General features: G+C 42.8%; 1 protein-coding gene across 2 annotated transcripts in view; it reads right to left on the bottom strand.

The window, feature by feature from the left end:
• Nucleotides 1-5,801: 5,801 nt before the first annotated feature.
• Nucleotides 5,802-16,100, bottom strand: part of LOC119181397 (histone acetyltransferase KAT6B-like) — a 33,520-nt gene continuing 23,221 nt past the window's right edge. For both annotated transcript variants that reach the window (XM_075875610.1, XM_075875611.1), the window contains 7 exons: nt 14,226-14,400; nt 12,180-12,292; nt 10,395-10,476; nt 8,877-8,942; nt 8,668-8,758; nt 7,526-7,658; nt 5,802-6,256 (listed from right to left, as the gene is read on the bottom strand). In XM_075875610.1, coding sequence (XP_075731725.1) covers nt 6,116-6,256; nt 7,526-7,658; nt 8,668-8,758; nt 8,877-8,942; nt 10,395-10,476; nt 12,180-12,292; nt 14,226-14,400 — 801 coding nt within the window. In that variant the 3' untranslated portion in view covers nt 5,802-6,115. The remainder of the gene's footprint in view (nt 6,257-7,525; nt 7,659-8,667; nt 8,759-8,876; nt 8,943-10,394; nt 10,477-12,179; nt 12,293-14,225; nt 14,401-16,100) is intronic.

Genomic DNA, 16,100 nt, shown 5'->3' with positions numbered 1-16,100 from the left:
GATCTGCTGAAAGATGAAGGACAGATTGTGTTAGAATTCTAACTAGCCACCCTGTTTACGAGGTGTCTCCTGACGGGAAGAGTACCAGAGTCTTGGAAGAACGCTAACATCATCTTAATACATAAGAAAGGAGATGACAAGGACTTGAAGAATTACAGGCCGATCAGCTTGCTCTCTGTAGTATACAAGCTATTTACAAACGTAACTGCTAGCAGAGTAAAAAAAGCATTAGAATTCAATCAACCAAAGGAACAAGCAGGATTTTGAACAGGCTACTCAACAATTGGCCACATTCATACTATCAATCAGGTAATAGAGAAATGCTCAGAATATAACCAACCACTATACATAGCCTTCATAGATTACGAGAAGGATTGATTGATTGATATGTGGGGTTTAACGTCCCAAAACCACTATATGATTATGAGACGCTGTAGTGGAGGGCTCCGGAAATTTAGACCACCTGGGGTTCTTTAACGTGCACCCAAATCTGAGTACACGGGCCTACAACATTTCCGCCTCCATCGGAAATGCAGCCGCCGCAGCCGGGATTCGAACCCGCGCCCTGCGGGTCAGCAGCCGAGTGCCTTAGCCACTAGACCACCGCGGCGGGGCAGATTACGAGAAGGAGTTTGATTCAGTAGAAATATCAGCCGTCATGCAGACACTGCGGAATCAGGGCGTAGATGAAGTATATATAAACATTCTGGAAGAAATCTACAGGGGATCAACTGCTACCATAGTGCTTCATAAAGAAAGCAACAGAATACCAATCAAGAAGGGTGTAAGGTAGGGGGACACAATCTCCCTAATGCTATTTACCGCGTGCTTACTGGAGGTTTTCAGAAGCCTAGAATGGGAACAGTTAGGGATAAGAGTTAATGGAGAGTAACTTAGTAACCTGCGCTTCGCCGATGACATTGCATTGCTGAGTAACTCGGGGAACGAATTGCAACTCATGATTACGTAGTTAGACAAGGAGAGCGGAAAGGTGGGTCTTAAAATTAATCTGCAGAAAACGTAAGTAATGTACAACAACCTCGGAAAAAAGCAGCGCTTCAAGATAGATAATAGTGCACTTCAAGTTGTAAAAGACTATGTGTACTTAGGGCAGGTAATAACCGAAAAGCGAAACCACGAGATTGAAGTAACAGAAGAATAAGAATGAGGTGGAGCACATTCGGCAAGCACTCTCAAATTATGACAGGTAGATTGCCCCTATCCCTCAAGAGGAAGGTATACAACAGCTGTATCTTGCCGGTACTTAGCTACAAAGCAGAAACCTGTAGACTGACAAAGAGGGTTCAGCTTAAAATGAGGACGATGCAGTGAGCAATGGAAAGAAAAATGGTAGGTGTAACCTTAAGAGACAAGAAGAGAGCAGAGTGGATTAGGGGACAAACGGGGGATAAGGATATCATAGTTGAAATAAAGAAGAGGAAATGGACATGGGCCGGGCATGCAGTGCGTAGACAGGATAACCGCTAGTCATTAAGGGTAACAAACTGGATTCCCAGAGAAGGGGGAGACAGAAGGTTAGGTGGGCAGATGAGATTAAGAAGTTTGCGGGTATAAATTGGCAGCAGCAAGCACAGGACCGGTTAACTGGCGGAACATGGGAGAGGCCTTTGTCCTGCAGTAGACAAAGCCAGGCTGATGATGATGATGATTGTAATTTCTAGGCTAAAATGTGCATACCAAGAACCAGAGAAACTGGTGCAGAGGATAAAAATGGTTACGTACCTGGCTCTCACTGTTTTGTCAACAGCTGTTTTTCTTGGAAGTTCACAAAAGTCGCAACTTATTCAACAAATTTTATTTAACATATATGTGTGTCTTGTTTATACAATGCTTTTGCCAGGCAGGTGACAAGGACAAGTGAAAACAAAAATTGTTCAATGGCACACAATAAACAACAAAAAAAGCCAGCTTCGCTGTCCCACGATCAGGCAAGAATATCGCACGCTGCCGCTATAAGACAGTTGCAACAAACAAGAGCTCTTCAAACTTCGCCATTTGTCTCCTTGCATTCAGCAATTGTGTAGAAGTTGCATTCTGTGATGACACTAATTTCGGATGTAGCACATGGCCATTTATTCTGAAATGAACTGAAAATACTGGCCAACAAAAGCATTGTCTGATGGGAAATGTTTTAATTTTGTGCAGTTCAAGGAACAGCGACTGCTCCCGCCTCAAACCTGTTCCTTCCACAAGTTTTCTGCAGTTCTGTGCCGAGAGAACAAATGCATACACTTTTGATTCGTTTGATTAATTAGCCATAAAATGCATGCAAAGATTGGTATCTGTTCAAGCACGGCATTACTTTAAATTACCAAGACAATATAGTCTGCCTCCTCGCTTGTCTGTAGCATATGCACTTTTAGTGCAACTTGACAATCATTCACAGTGAGTAGGCAAGCAGCCAACACAATAGCAGTAATGGTAGCACATCAGCTGCTTTGCTCAAGCTATTTATCTCAATGTAACTTCTGTGTGACGCATGATAGCAAGAGGAGCTTACAACTCGCCTGAAGAGATTATTACATAAGGCTTCAATGCAACTTTCCAAGTAGCTTTACAATATTTTTGGCATAGACACGATCACGCTCACATGTAGGACGAAAGGCAGTACTTAAGATGAAAGTGGGTACATGAACACGAGGGAATGGCACATGCGCGCCGCTCCTCCAATTGGGGGAAGGGGGGGTTATTTGTAGACTATTGTCTAGTCGCTGCACCACTCTCGCATTTCTACAGGTACAGTGTCCACGTGATCGGGAGTCAACACTAGCACGAATTGGCGACTTTCAATTCATGAAACTTGTAACCGTCTCGCGTAGGCACAGCACTCAACGATATCAAGCTTGACTTTGCAACTCAGGGGACACCTGTGCATCGTACAGTGAAACTGCCCAACACAAACAGAACACAAAGGAGCATACTAATTAAAATCCAAAAGGACTAAATATATTTGTAACGATGATGCTGAATGAAGTTACTTTTGACTATAATGCCTTGGTGTCGAAAGTGTGAGTGTGCTTCTTTTGCTGTGATCACTCATAACTGTTCCGATTAAATTGCTCATTTGACAATTTAAAAGTCTGAATTATAAGTTTTAAAACTATGCCTAGTTCTCCATGCATTGCTAATGGAACACAAAGTGCTTTTTTTTTTATATAACGAAGGTGAGACAGAAAGTGCACTAAAAACTTCAGAACGGCTAACTACTACAACATGTGGTAGTAGTTTCAGCCAGCATGAACATCATTAATAAAACCCCAATCACTAGCTCAAAAGTGCCTACATCACTTTCACCTGCACGGGATGAAATTATATGCTATCATATTTAGAAGTCGCTGCATCTCTGCAGGGCCCTCGGCAAGAGATGGCCGATGCATTCTCTATCTACATGTATGAACTCTATATGGCTGTGAGTTGCGTGAGGTTAAAAGTGGCAATCCTATCCGTCATGTCACGTCTAACTATTGCACAAACTTTGATGTCCAGTTCGGCGTAACCAACTTTACCATGCGAAGAAGGCAAATTGCCACGCGTAGCGCAATGAAGTTTCATTCAAATCTTCACCCCAGTTGCGAGTGCTAGTGGCTTGCAGAGATTCAAGCGCAATTATTCACAACGCCACGAGGTTATAAGACACAAATTGCAAGCATGCCGGCGAAGCTGAATGCTATGAACCACCGGATAAAGAGCAGCACTGTTCATTGTTCAAAGATACTCCAAATTCAAACACATTTGAGCGAGTAAGGCAGCTGGCTGACATGGCTGAGTCGACATTGCATAAAGTGCATACGTCCGTCTAGTATTGCACGACGAGCGCCTCTCCCTTGCCACTAGCAGCGGAACCAATGCACTGCACCAAACTTCATTGCGCAACACGTGACAGGTTGGTGCTGGAGGAAAAGCGGAGGTGTCCCAGTCTTGAAGATACATAGTCGTAAACTGTGAGCGCCTGCAAGTGCACCTGCTTACGCCTATGCCCTTAAAGCAAATCTGTACAGCTGTATATATTGGCGAAATTTAAGACAAGCATCAGTAATTGACTACCTGGCATTGCAGCGATGCCTGCCCTGGCAGTAAGCAATGTTTTGGCTGTACATCTAACATGCTTCTGCATATATAACCTGGAGTTCAAAAAAAAAAAAGGAAGAAGAAGTTTATGCACAATGTAAGGAGTGCAGTTTTCATGAAAAGCTTGCTGCAAGCTGCCCCTTCATAAAACATAGCTCAAACCATGACAAAGCCATACAAAGATTAAATATTTCTTACTTTGTAACACACTGCACTTATTTATTTAATTCTATGCAGAAATGAGGGGACAGGGATGAATATCCTTGTTTTACCGTTTATGGCACTTGTAAGTGGAAGTGCAGGTTATATATACATGGTAGTACATCAATATACAGTTGTATTAACCAAAAATGCAAGTCACATGAGCAGATTTGCACTTGCACAGCTTTCTTGCACAGCTTTCTTAGCATGAACAAAGCAGAGCTTGAATAAGTATGCTTCACAATGACACAGCAGCAAAATTGTTTCAAATATGAAACATTTTTCTTTCTCTTTTGCATAAGCAGCAGCGACACTGGATTTTGACATTTCTACAGTTAACACAAAGCCACAGACATTTCCTACAACGGAAGAAAATCTCAGCTCTGCTATGCCAACAACTTTCCAGCAACTTAGTCAAACTACATGCTCAGAGAAAGTTTATAATGTGACAAAAAAGAAATGCAATGAATACATATTCACAAACACTGTGACGTTTAAATAAAACAAGCATATGAGGATGCAATGACCCTGGTGGAATTAAAAAAAAAAATTTTTGACACCATCATGGCGCCAAAGTTGCAGGCAGACAAAGTGGATCTCGTTTCGGGTGAACTTATCAATGGCACTCGACTATCCACGTTGGTGCTGCCAACGCCGAGAGGGGCAGCTGTGTGAGGGTGGCCTACCTAGGCTGGCCTGCGCATAACAAAGAACGAGCACGGCGACAGGATGTAAGAGGAGACGACAGACAGCCGTCTCGTCCTGCATCCTGTCTCCTCTTACATCCCATTGTTGTATTGTTCATTCTCCCGTGGAAGAAAACCGAAGCACCCTCCGCTCTTCAACGACGCGTCAATGCATGGACTTTCTTCTGCCAGCAAAACAAGTAAGTATGTTATCAGGTTTGATGAAACAGACAGGTTTACCGGTCGGACGTCAAAACGAATCAAGTGGCTGGCCGACAGAGACAGAGAGGGGTGAAATGTAGTTTCAGATAATCACCACCCAAGCCTCATTTGTACTCGGTTCCAATGGACATTGGGACTAGATATCGTCAAGCAGTCTAGGCCTTTGCAAAGTTAAACGCTTGGGTGTATCTCCGCCTTGGTACCACACTGGCCAACTGTCACTACAAGATCCGTGTAATTTTATAAACACACTTACTATTTAGGGTATAGAACTTTGAGAACTTGGTGTGACACAACTCAAGTATACTACTGCAGTGCAACGGAAAAAAACATAGGAAATGTGCAAAACATTAACCAAGCTGACATGCGAGAATGAACAACCAACGCTTCATCTTCGACTCAAGAAATGTACGTGTACTACACAGTATATATATAAAAAAAAATGGTACAATGATAAAACAATATCAGACTGAAGGTGTGTGGTTAAAGCTTTCAAGTGATCAAGCATTATTCTTAAGCCAGTCACCTTCTTGGAAGTTGCCCCTTAGTTCCCATTTTGGCCTCACCGTTTCTTTTTGCGTCGCAACACTCGAGCCTTCTCTGCCGCTTTTGAACTCGTCAGTAACTTGCTTTGACTAACACCGCTTCAGTTTTATCAGCTGCTACTCCATCCACACCACAGTCCGCGTTGACGATGACTTTCTGAAATCGGCGGACGTCCTATGCAACCACAGAGTAGCTCGCAAACGAGGCCGTCACTGCGCAATCTCCCACAATGGACTGGTTGAATTTCAGCAGTGACTGGGAGAGCTACCTCTCTTTGTGGACTTTGTATGTACAGTAGTATTGCGCACTTCTGAAGGACAAAAAAAAATAATTATAAAAGAAAGACTGATAGTGTTGTGACCAGTTGGGTCTCAGCATAGGTGCCCGTTGGACAGCCCCGTCTGTAGCCTCTTGATGTGGTTGTAAATCTTGAGCGCTGGCCCGAGCTTTAGAGAGAGGCCCGTGAGGACGTCGCTACGCTTCAGCAGGAGCAAAGATCGGCCATCGATTTCCTGATTGAAAAAAAAAAAAAAAAGCGCGGCTTAGGGTGACACAATTTCTCATATCCATATCCATAAAACGCAGATGCAGTCCTCGTGGATTGAGACACGACATTTTTCTGCACTAGTACAGCAACTACTGCTTTGAGCGATTACTCGAGAAAAGTGAATCATGTCCGTAAGAAACTGGCTGCTAAAGGTAATGTCGGCTCTGATGTAAGGGTTGGAGAATAACCTCTTAACCATTCTGGACAAGCTCGGCTCATCTTTTCCAAACTGTGTTGTAGCGCTTTTGGATGAGTGTCACTTGTCCGCTTGAGATGATTATATCTCCTCTTTAGCGTTTTGAACAGTACTCTCCTTTCCAAGCTAGCTCGTGGGTCACTTCACAAAGGGCGGCACCTGCTTGGCAATGTTATTTTGACCACCATTTCACATTTTTTTGCTACTTGTTTAACAAGACGGCGCTTAGTGCGAGTGACACGTGTGTTGCTTGTACATCATCACAAAAAAGAAGCCTTTCGCCATCTTACGTGATGAGTCTAACCTTTCAAGCATAACGGTTTGATGTGTTACATTCGCCAGTTTCTTGATCTTGACATTATTTTATGAATTCTGAAATACACTAATATGTCAGGAAACAAGAAATTTATTATGACAATTCGACTTATTATATGCTTCAACTTCTTATCATCAATTAAAACATGCTTTTTAGAAACAAAATACCCAATATGAAATCGAAAACAAAAATTGTTTTTTGATATGCAAAGTCATGAAAAAAAAAAAGGGTTAACGGGTTAAGTCTAATCCCCCGTAGTTATCTACTGTGAAGCTAAGCATACTATATACATTTTGAATTTTGACACCATCAAAATGTCCATGGCCACCATACACCCAAATGCATCTCTCATAATTGTATGGTGGTTCTATGACATAAAATCTCACATATATTAATCAGCCAGACACTCATCAGCAGAATCTAATAGCCACTGCACAAATAAATGCACAACATGTGCATACAGAACATACTGAAATGTAAATGCACCAGACACATACAGTCAAATCTCATATATATATATATAAACACGAATATAATGATACATCGATTGTAATATTGTAACAACGTAAATGACCAACTAACAACCAGTGCTGCGCAGCTGCTTACGGACACTTGTGTCTCACGAAGTGACCCATTAAAAGCCATTATTTTGACTGCCGATTTGTCAAACATGCGGGACAATTAGACTGTTTTCGCACATATCTAAGCTCTAAGGCACTTACTTGGTCCCTGAAGGCAACTGCCTGTTCTGGAAAGCCGATGTGCACGAAGAACTTCTCGACCTCTTCGACAGACCAGTCCTTTGCATCAGGAACCACATCGGGGTACTTGTCCAGGGCAATGTAGTAGGCCGACCTGAGAACAAATCGACGTTTGGTGAAGTGCTCGGTGGAACGGACAAGCATTTTGCAACATAATTGGCTGCACCGCCGAAATAACAACACAGTACAGTTGCACTGATCACTGGCATGACAACATGGCACTGCTGCGTCATATTATCGGAATGCGAGCGGAATAGCCATGCATACAGTAGTCACGACAGCTGCAAGACACGTGCAGTACGTAAATTAAAACCTGCACACTTCGAAGCCACTGATGTGATAAATAGGTCATGATTCATTGTTAGAAGTAATCATTGAGTGACCTCAATATTGGTAACTACTCCACACCACCAACACCTATATCTCCAGTCCAAGAACTAGTAAACATAGCATCTGCACCCTACAGGTGCCATGACAGTAAACATAACAGAGAGTTTTAGTACTGCGTACGCTGCGTACGTGGCGGCGTTGCGTACGTAAGGATGCCACGTTCTGCGTAGTGCGCATGCGCAGACCGCAACGCGCACGTATCGCATTACGTACGCAGCCGCCACGTACGCACGCATGAGATGCGTGCGTGCGTACGTATGAGGTGATCGCGCCGCTCTCGAACAAGTTCGCGACAGCGCGAGACTTCGTTTTGCAAAATGGCGGCATCGAAGGCAAGCACCGACCGGCTCTGTGGCTTAAAATATGGCCATAATCTGGCTATAACACTTGGATTGGCTCAGATTGGCTGTCAACAACACGTGCTGCGATTTTGATCTACCAGATGGCGCAACACGCTTCACGCTCGTTACGTACGCGGGTACTACGGCGTACTAAAAGCCGATTAGTGGCAAACGACGCCACGTAACGCAAGGCACTTGCGTGATGCGTACGTGGCACCATTCCGCAGTACTAAAACTCTCTAACGACAGGCAACCACAACAGCAAAGCTACCAGAATGCACAGAAGAAGCATTCACAATATCACAGTCCAATCAACTGCACTTGCAATAGCACTCATTTCAAACGAGAAAAAGCTTTGTCTTAAAAACTTACAGGTCCATGTTCTCGCCGTCGAAGCCTTTGAGCTCTTCGTCTGGCACAGGGGAGTCGCATGGTGTCGGAAGGCCAACCGAGTTGTCCACTTCTGCACCGCAACAGTAAAACATACGGCTAAAACAACACTGTTTCGATTTGAGAGGACAGTGACACAAGTATCCAAGGGCACAATGTTCGAAGCCAGACTAAACACTTTCAGCGCTTACCAGTTTTGATCTTGACACCGGCAGTCTTCTTTGTGCCATCGCAGCATGTCCTGCAGAGCCACTTGCCTGGACATAGTTATTTGAAAATTTAAAGCGGCTATCAAGTCAAACAGCCTTAGGAAGACAACCAAGATCAAGCAGCAGCGAATAGTTGACGCTGATATGAAAATTCAGGATAAGCAATGAGGCATCGCATGTGTTGCATAATAAGTGTTCCCACGTCTTTGCTGATGACTGCACCGTTTGCTACTTTGAGAACATATTGTTAAGAATTAAGGAGTAAAAATTACTCTCTCATCGTTTATTGACACTCTGTATGTCCTGAAGTTTCATAGTACTGTTCAATGGACGAGAATAAGTTCAATATGAATAGCTGGTGTTTAATGTCTCAAAATCATGATATGATTAATGACAAGAGACACCACGACGTAATGTAGGGCTCCTGTAGTCTGGTTATCTGTAGTCTGGTTCTTTAATCTGCAATGACATTGCGCATTATAATAATTATAATATTGTTTATTTTCAACAAGTTACATCACAAAATGTGACGTGTCAAGGGATTACACATCAAGGTTACATGTCAAGATAACCTATAGAATTTTGCCTTTATCAATATGCCGTGGCTGGGATCAAACCTCCAACCTTTGGGTCAGCAGCCATCCACCGTAACCACTGTGCCACCATGGTGGATGACAGGAATAAGTTTAATAGATGACAATAATTTACACGCACAAAGACAGTATTTAAGGAGAGGAACCTGTAAGGCTGCAACAGCATGCGTGTGTAGTGCGATTGGCTCATGATATGGCAGGAAGGAAATGAAAATGCAGTTTTTACGACAACATGACAACTGGCGCATGTTTCTGTAATTTAAATGTTCTTCTATGGACATGGTGTAGAAAAGTCGTGATGTCATTACATATCTTGCAGGTTTTATGAGATTTCACTTGGTACTGTCAAGTAACAGATGTGGCATACATTGAACTGGCATTTACTAATAGTGTGTGTATATTTATTACCGTGTGGTAGTTTGTATTACGTTTACATTACAATGTGCTTCATATAAAAGATCAGATATGTCACTTTATTTCGATGCCACATTTTGCCACAGGCACATTTGCTGCAGAACAGTGTAGTTATTAAGGGTGTATTCCCTAAAGACGTGCATCCTTTTATTACCACGCCAAAGAAATGGTACATTCCTGTGACTAACACACACTGCACAACGTTTTCACTTGCAGTTAAAGCTTTTTACGCTGTGCAATGGAAGCACCATGATAATAGTATGAAAAAATTTGGGACTACATGCAGCATTACGTTCACTAGTTAGAGTTGCAATACCATGTAAGCAGTTATTCCATAGACATTAAATATTATGTATATGAATTAAATAAAACTGCACTGCAAGCTGTACCGATTGAAATCTTACAACTGCACAACTAAAGTAGCTGCCACAACACACTCTGTGAAATGGAGCATTGGCACAGCGTCAGAAGAATGTATACATGAAGTGCTTACGTTGTGGCCTCTGCATCAGCTTGGGCCTGTGGCACACCATGTGGTAGCCTCGATCACAGCCGTCACAAATGATGAGTTCGTCCTAGAAGAGCAGGATAACAGACTTGAATGGCAACACTGACATGAAAAGTATGACTGTTAGCACTCTAGCCACATTCCTCTGGTGATCTGATTGCTTTCAGTACTTTTAATGGAGTTTTCTCATCAGACCAGCAGTCTGACCGAGCTGAACTGTAGTGACAGTGATACCAATTCATGTGCTGTATCCTGTGAGTAAGAAAATTTGTATCTCTCAGGACTTCTAAAACATGTCCAGGTTAAAAAGTCTGGAATAAACTAGGCTTAACTGATGTAATTTGTGTGAGCAGACTGCCACTACTTTTGAAAGGCACAAAACCCCACCAAATCAATGATTACTAAGCTGTTTATTGGATAGTCCTTGTAGTGCGACCCACTTTCGGTGACAGGCTACGTAGTACAAAAGCAGAAATTGTAATTTTCCCCCTTACAGGCAACCAGCACTTTTAGAAAGAAAGCTTTGCATTTGATAAGGTCAAGGGCTTCTGATGCACTTGCTCTGCGATCTGAGATAACCAGAATGCAAGGTACATCACAAAGTGGAGGTGACTAAACAGACCACTCAATGCAGAGTGCCAGCAGCAAATTATTTCACATATGTTTGCGAGGATCGTGGAAATGAATTCCTGATGAACGCAAATCAAGCTTTCTTCGATTCTTGTTATAAGATATGAGCACCAGCACCGTAAATTGGTTCGCAATATTTGATCTTAGTTGTAACAGTAAAGATGGAAAATCAGTTCTAGCAAATCTGTAATCTCCACGCAAAAATACTACACACAAAAACACATGCACTGCGCAGAACTAAGCTTTTTACAGTGTCCATACATGAGAGGGCAGTTTCTACTTCAGCAGTTTCACTCCGGAGTTTTTACAAGCTGCTTCCCAGTCTCGCGACCATCTCCGCAACATCTGTGTTGCTTATTTCTGCAAAATTTGCGCCACTTCTGTAACAACATCATGTAGAAATTTTTCTGTTACATTACCAGAAAAATGTGGTTGCGAGCCAATTTTGAATGTTTGCTCCGCTTTTACGGCACCGCTGTAGCCAACCAATTGTCTGGTTCGCGGTGTAGACAAGAAACTACTATCATCATCATGCCAGCACTACGTTATGATCTGTTTCAACAAACACGTGTGACATGTGCCCTCCATTTGTCCGGACGCGGGAGAAAGATAGAGAACAAAAGAAACAGAAACAAACAGACACCCAGTCAACATAGCTGTATATAATAGTCAATACTGACATGAGCTTCTATTGTGGCCTGTCTGCTCTAATTGCATACTGTAATTAATGTTTACCAACGCAATAATGTGAACACGTTTTGCATCGGGTTGTGAATGCACAGTCAAGTGTGCCTAGTTGGGTGCCGAATCGTTCTAGGACCAGCTGAGCGTCTACCCGCTCTCCCGTGCCCCCAGTCTTGCTAAACTCGGCACAAGCTGCGCAAATGTTTTCGTCTCACTGTAAAGTTTTGAGCCTTGCGTGAAACACATATTTGTTTATTACAGTCAACACTGTGACAGTGCTGACATTTTTTTGTTTCGCTATAAAAGTACGGAAGCCACTGAGACGATGAACCAAGACCAAACGAAGCTCGTATTTAATTCACTATTACAGATAATTAGCTCTATCAGTGTTCGTTATAACAAAGCTCACCTCTATTTTCATTACAACAGGTGGCTAATTTCCCAGAGGTTACTCACAGTGTCGGCAGAAGAGCTGCACCCTGAGCACGTCTTGCAGTCCACGCATTGCCACGTCGCGAGCCGGGCCGCTGCAGCCAGCTCCGCAGAGTAGCTGAGGCACGCAGGGTGAGCTGCACAACGAAAAGGGCGAAAGCGCAGGCCACGGCGGGTGAGTCGAGCCGAGCCCTTATCGTAGCCGCGCATTTTTACAGCAAACTCAATGACGAACGAGAACGCTTCGCGATGACAACTCTGCGACTAGAGAAAAGTGTCATCCACGCTCTCGTACCCCCAAAGCCAAGCAACAAAAACTAGAGAAAAGCGGGAACGGTTATAAATTTCTTTTGCGCGTAACACGTAACACCAAGTGCGCGAAATGACATCACAGCAACGCAATTTTCGCCACGAGTACAAGCTGAACGTGTCCCTTACAACTTTGCCTCAGCAACTTCAAAAGCCTAACATGATATATTTTCATTGTGCATTGTCTACGTATGATGAAGCATCTTGCAAGTTTCCATTCAGCTGGGTGAAGCATCAACACCTCGTAAAAAAAAAATCAAGAAAAGAAAACTTGCATATTGTTGCTACTGCACAAGTTTACACAAGTGGCAAAGTGTTGTAGATCGTGAAAAATCAAAGGTGCTTGTTGTGAAAAGATAGAAGGGCATGAATGTCAAGGAAATGATAATGCGACAAGGTATGTAAATTGTGCTTTGATAGATTAATACACACATGAACATTTGGTGCATCTCTAAATGCATGCCATCAATCGCCTCCATGTCCTAATGATGTAAAGTGGGAGTCATTATTTTTTTATTAGTTGACCAAATGCAAGCTTTTTACTACTGACGCTCTTAGAGAGAGACTGACATGAGCTTCCATTATGGCCTGTCTGCTCTAATTGCATACTGTAATTAATGTTTACACTCATTTTAAATTTACTCTGAAAATCTTTTGCCTAACAGTCATTTAAAATTTATATGGAAATATTTTGCCTTAGCACTGTTCAATGTAGTAGTCAATTTTCGGAAGACGGTCTATCAATTAGTCGCAATTATTGGGAGCTAAACTGCCTTATAATGCTACATTTTTCAAATAGTGCCGTTTCTCTTTCTAAAACTGTTATGAGAAGTGTGGAAGCTTAGCATATGTAATGACTCTGAAACCTGCATGTCTATAGGTGAATTAGTGTTACAATCTGTTGGCACATACACAAACTTGTACCAACCTTAACATAGCAGTGCTGTCTAAAGGCCACAAAAACACATGTAAGCAGAGTGCACTGTCTGATTTCTGCTGTTTTGGTGAAGCATATTCGTGCTTTCACACTAGTACCATTAAAGACTTTCCTTTTGACAAATATACCTGCAAAACGTACCAACCACGGAAGCTTAGTGGCTACTGTGTTGCAATGCTATACTCAAAACTTAAGGTTTGATCTTTTTTGTAGGAGTTGCAATCATATTTGAAGTGCATTTAAGGCATGCATACTTGCATCTATGTGCGTATTACGAAGGTTAAAGGGGTCGGATTAATGGTTTGTTAGCTTATGGTGTTCAAAGCTCAAAAGCTACTCAGGCTATAAGACACGTAGTAATGGAAGGCCTTGTATAATTTCAATGACCTGGGTTTCTTTAACATACACTGACAAAGTACGTGGCCTACGATATTTCAATTCAATCAAAATGCAACTACCACGACCGGGGTGGTACCAATTTAGCAACTTTCAAGCAACTGTAGTGGCAGGCTGTCGAAGCTACTCAGAGTTGCCTTGTACTAAAACTGCCTTGATAGTATCATGGCCTTGGCACACAACACCTAAGAATTAAGTTCTTACACTAGTAGAATGTTTGTGCTTATGAAGGTCAACAACGCTACTCTCCGAGTTTCATAACACCCAACTAGTAGGTATACTTTGTTACACACTAACCCAACAGAACTATCATTTAACGAAACGAAATGCCGGATCGTTATACACAAACCTGTTCGACATCTAGAAGACTTTTAAAACCAACAGCAGTGCTACACTGTCGCGACCCTTAGTGAAAGCCTGTCACTCACCCTTGGTGTTGCAGTCTCGACAGATGAGCAGCAACTTGTAGTCGTTGCTGGTCACTGGCACGGAGAGGTAACAGACGAAGCAATGCGGCTCGTCTTCCTCAAAGAACTCGGTCACGTCCATCGTCGGACTGTCCAGGTTCTCCAGGAAGTCCGGCCCGTGCGTCTTCTTGATCCTCTGCGGATGCATGAAGCCCAACATGAACCGGCATCAGGCTCACTGAGGAGTATATGGCATGGCTGTTGCAACAGCTGCGTATGCTGCCCCTGATTTATGTCCTTTTAGCAACACCTTTCTTCCCTCTTCCTATCAGTGAAAACTGGCATTCCAGTTGAACATTCTAACAAGCTAAACTACTTCAAATGACCTTGCCATAAAGCACATCAGTCCTTTAAAAGCGTTTCTGGCACATTCATTGAAACTTAACTGGCCCCCTACCCTTCCCCAAAAAACACTGCACCACACTGAGTGCTAAGCATTGACAGTCACGCAGGACCTTGCGTTAAAGGAAAGGGTCACTTTGGTTTTCACCGCCAGTCACATCGTAAAACAGATTCACAAAAATCACAAACACTGTCTCCTACTTCCTCTACCCTCTGCATATTTTATTTAGAATGTTCTGAGGGCTCTTCCTTATTATTCGAACAGAGATATTTGAGCTTCCATGTGCTGCACACGAATGATAAAAGACATAAGACCAGGTGTGTACCCCTTCTCCTTTACCTTGACATAGGTCATAATTTTGCAGTGAATAATGCACATTTTTTTCAGCTGCTTCTTTTAGATGAATGTCAAAGTGAACATGTCAACTCAAAGATTTTCCTGACATTTAACGAACATCACTGATCACAACAAAATGATAGAAAGTGTCCTAAAGGTGACCCAATGACATTCGTAGAGCTCGAGCACAGGATGGAAAGATTAAAACACTTCAGTAAACGGGACATGCCGACGAAACGGCTTTATACGATGAAAACTTCAACAAAATGCATGAACATCTACTCAAAATCGAATGTGGTACGCTTATAAGGTATTTAGTAAGCAGGTTTTCCAAACACACATGAGTGAACACTCAGAGTGGGTAGGAAACAGGCAAAACATTCTGCGGTGCCTTTTTTTTTGACAGAGAGCCACTTGCTGACCATCACGTTGCCGTACATTGGGAGCGACATCTTGTGGTGATTCCGTATAATCACAATTACAGACAATTTTTTATGTGCGCATTCTATTTCTTGTGTGAAAAAGGTTTAAAAAGCCAACAGGTCTACAATTACACTACTGCAATTATTTACACCAAGATCTAAGTAACACACACTTCAATTGCAGCTTCGTGTCTGTGCGATTTAAAGTCCTGCAGCGCCACATGTTGCCTCCACTTCGACCACTCAGGTTCACACTGCCGGCAACTTCAAAAGTCACAAATGCTAAAGAGCTTGCCAGTGAACTGAAGTGCTCTATAACGACTCGCAGCAACCGATTATGAATGCAAACAGTTGGTTGTTAACGCATGCAGGCAGTTCCTAAAACAAGCACTAGTTTTCACCCAGAGAGAAAAAAAAAAGGACGGGACAAAAAGAGATGCTACAGGGCAAGAGCTGACCATCGACTAAACAAATTTCATTAGAATGCCCCTGATGGCATAGTAGTTCGATTAAAGAAGCACTTTCGAGCTACTTCTCCACACACTGTGCCCATTGTGGACGTGCTCCAGCCGCCTTCGAAAACACCACAACCTTGAACTGCGACACTGATCAAAGAACGAGGGAAGTGGTTGAGGCCCACAAAATCAATAGAGTGGCTAACACGCGTGCAAGTGCACCACGTGTGCTTCACTTGACGACGAGTTTTCGTACCTGGCTCACGTGTTTTGTTAAGTT

The sequence above is a fragment of the Rhipicephalus microplus genome, chromosome 10 (genome assembly GCF_043290135.1).
Source record: "Rhipicephalus microplus isolate Deutch F79 chromosome 10, USDA_Rmic, whole genome shotgun sequence".
In the NCBI taxonomy this organism is placed as follows: domain Eukaryota; kingdom Metazoa; phylum Arthropoda; class Arachnida; order Ixodida; family Ixodidae; genus Rhipicephalus; species Rhipicephalus microplus.
Note: the sequence above shows the minus strand (reverse complement) of the source record. Positions and strands in the feature narration are given on the sequence as shown.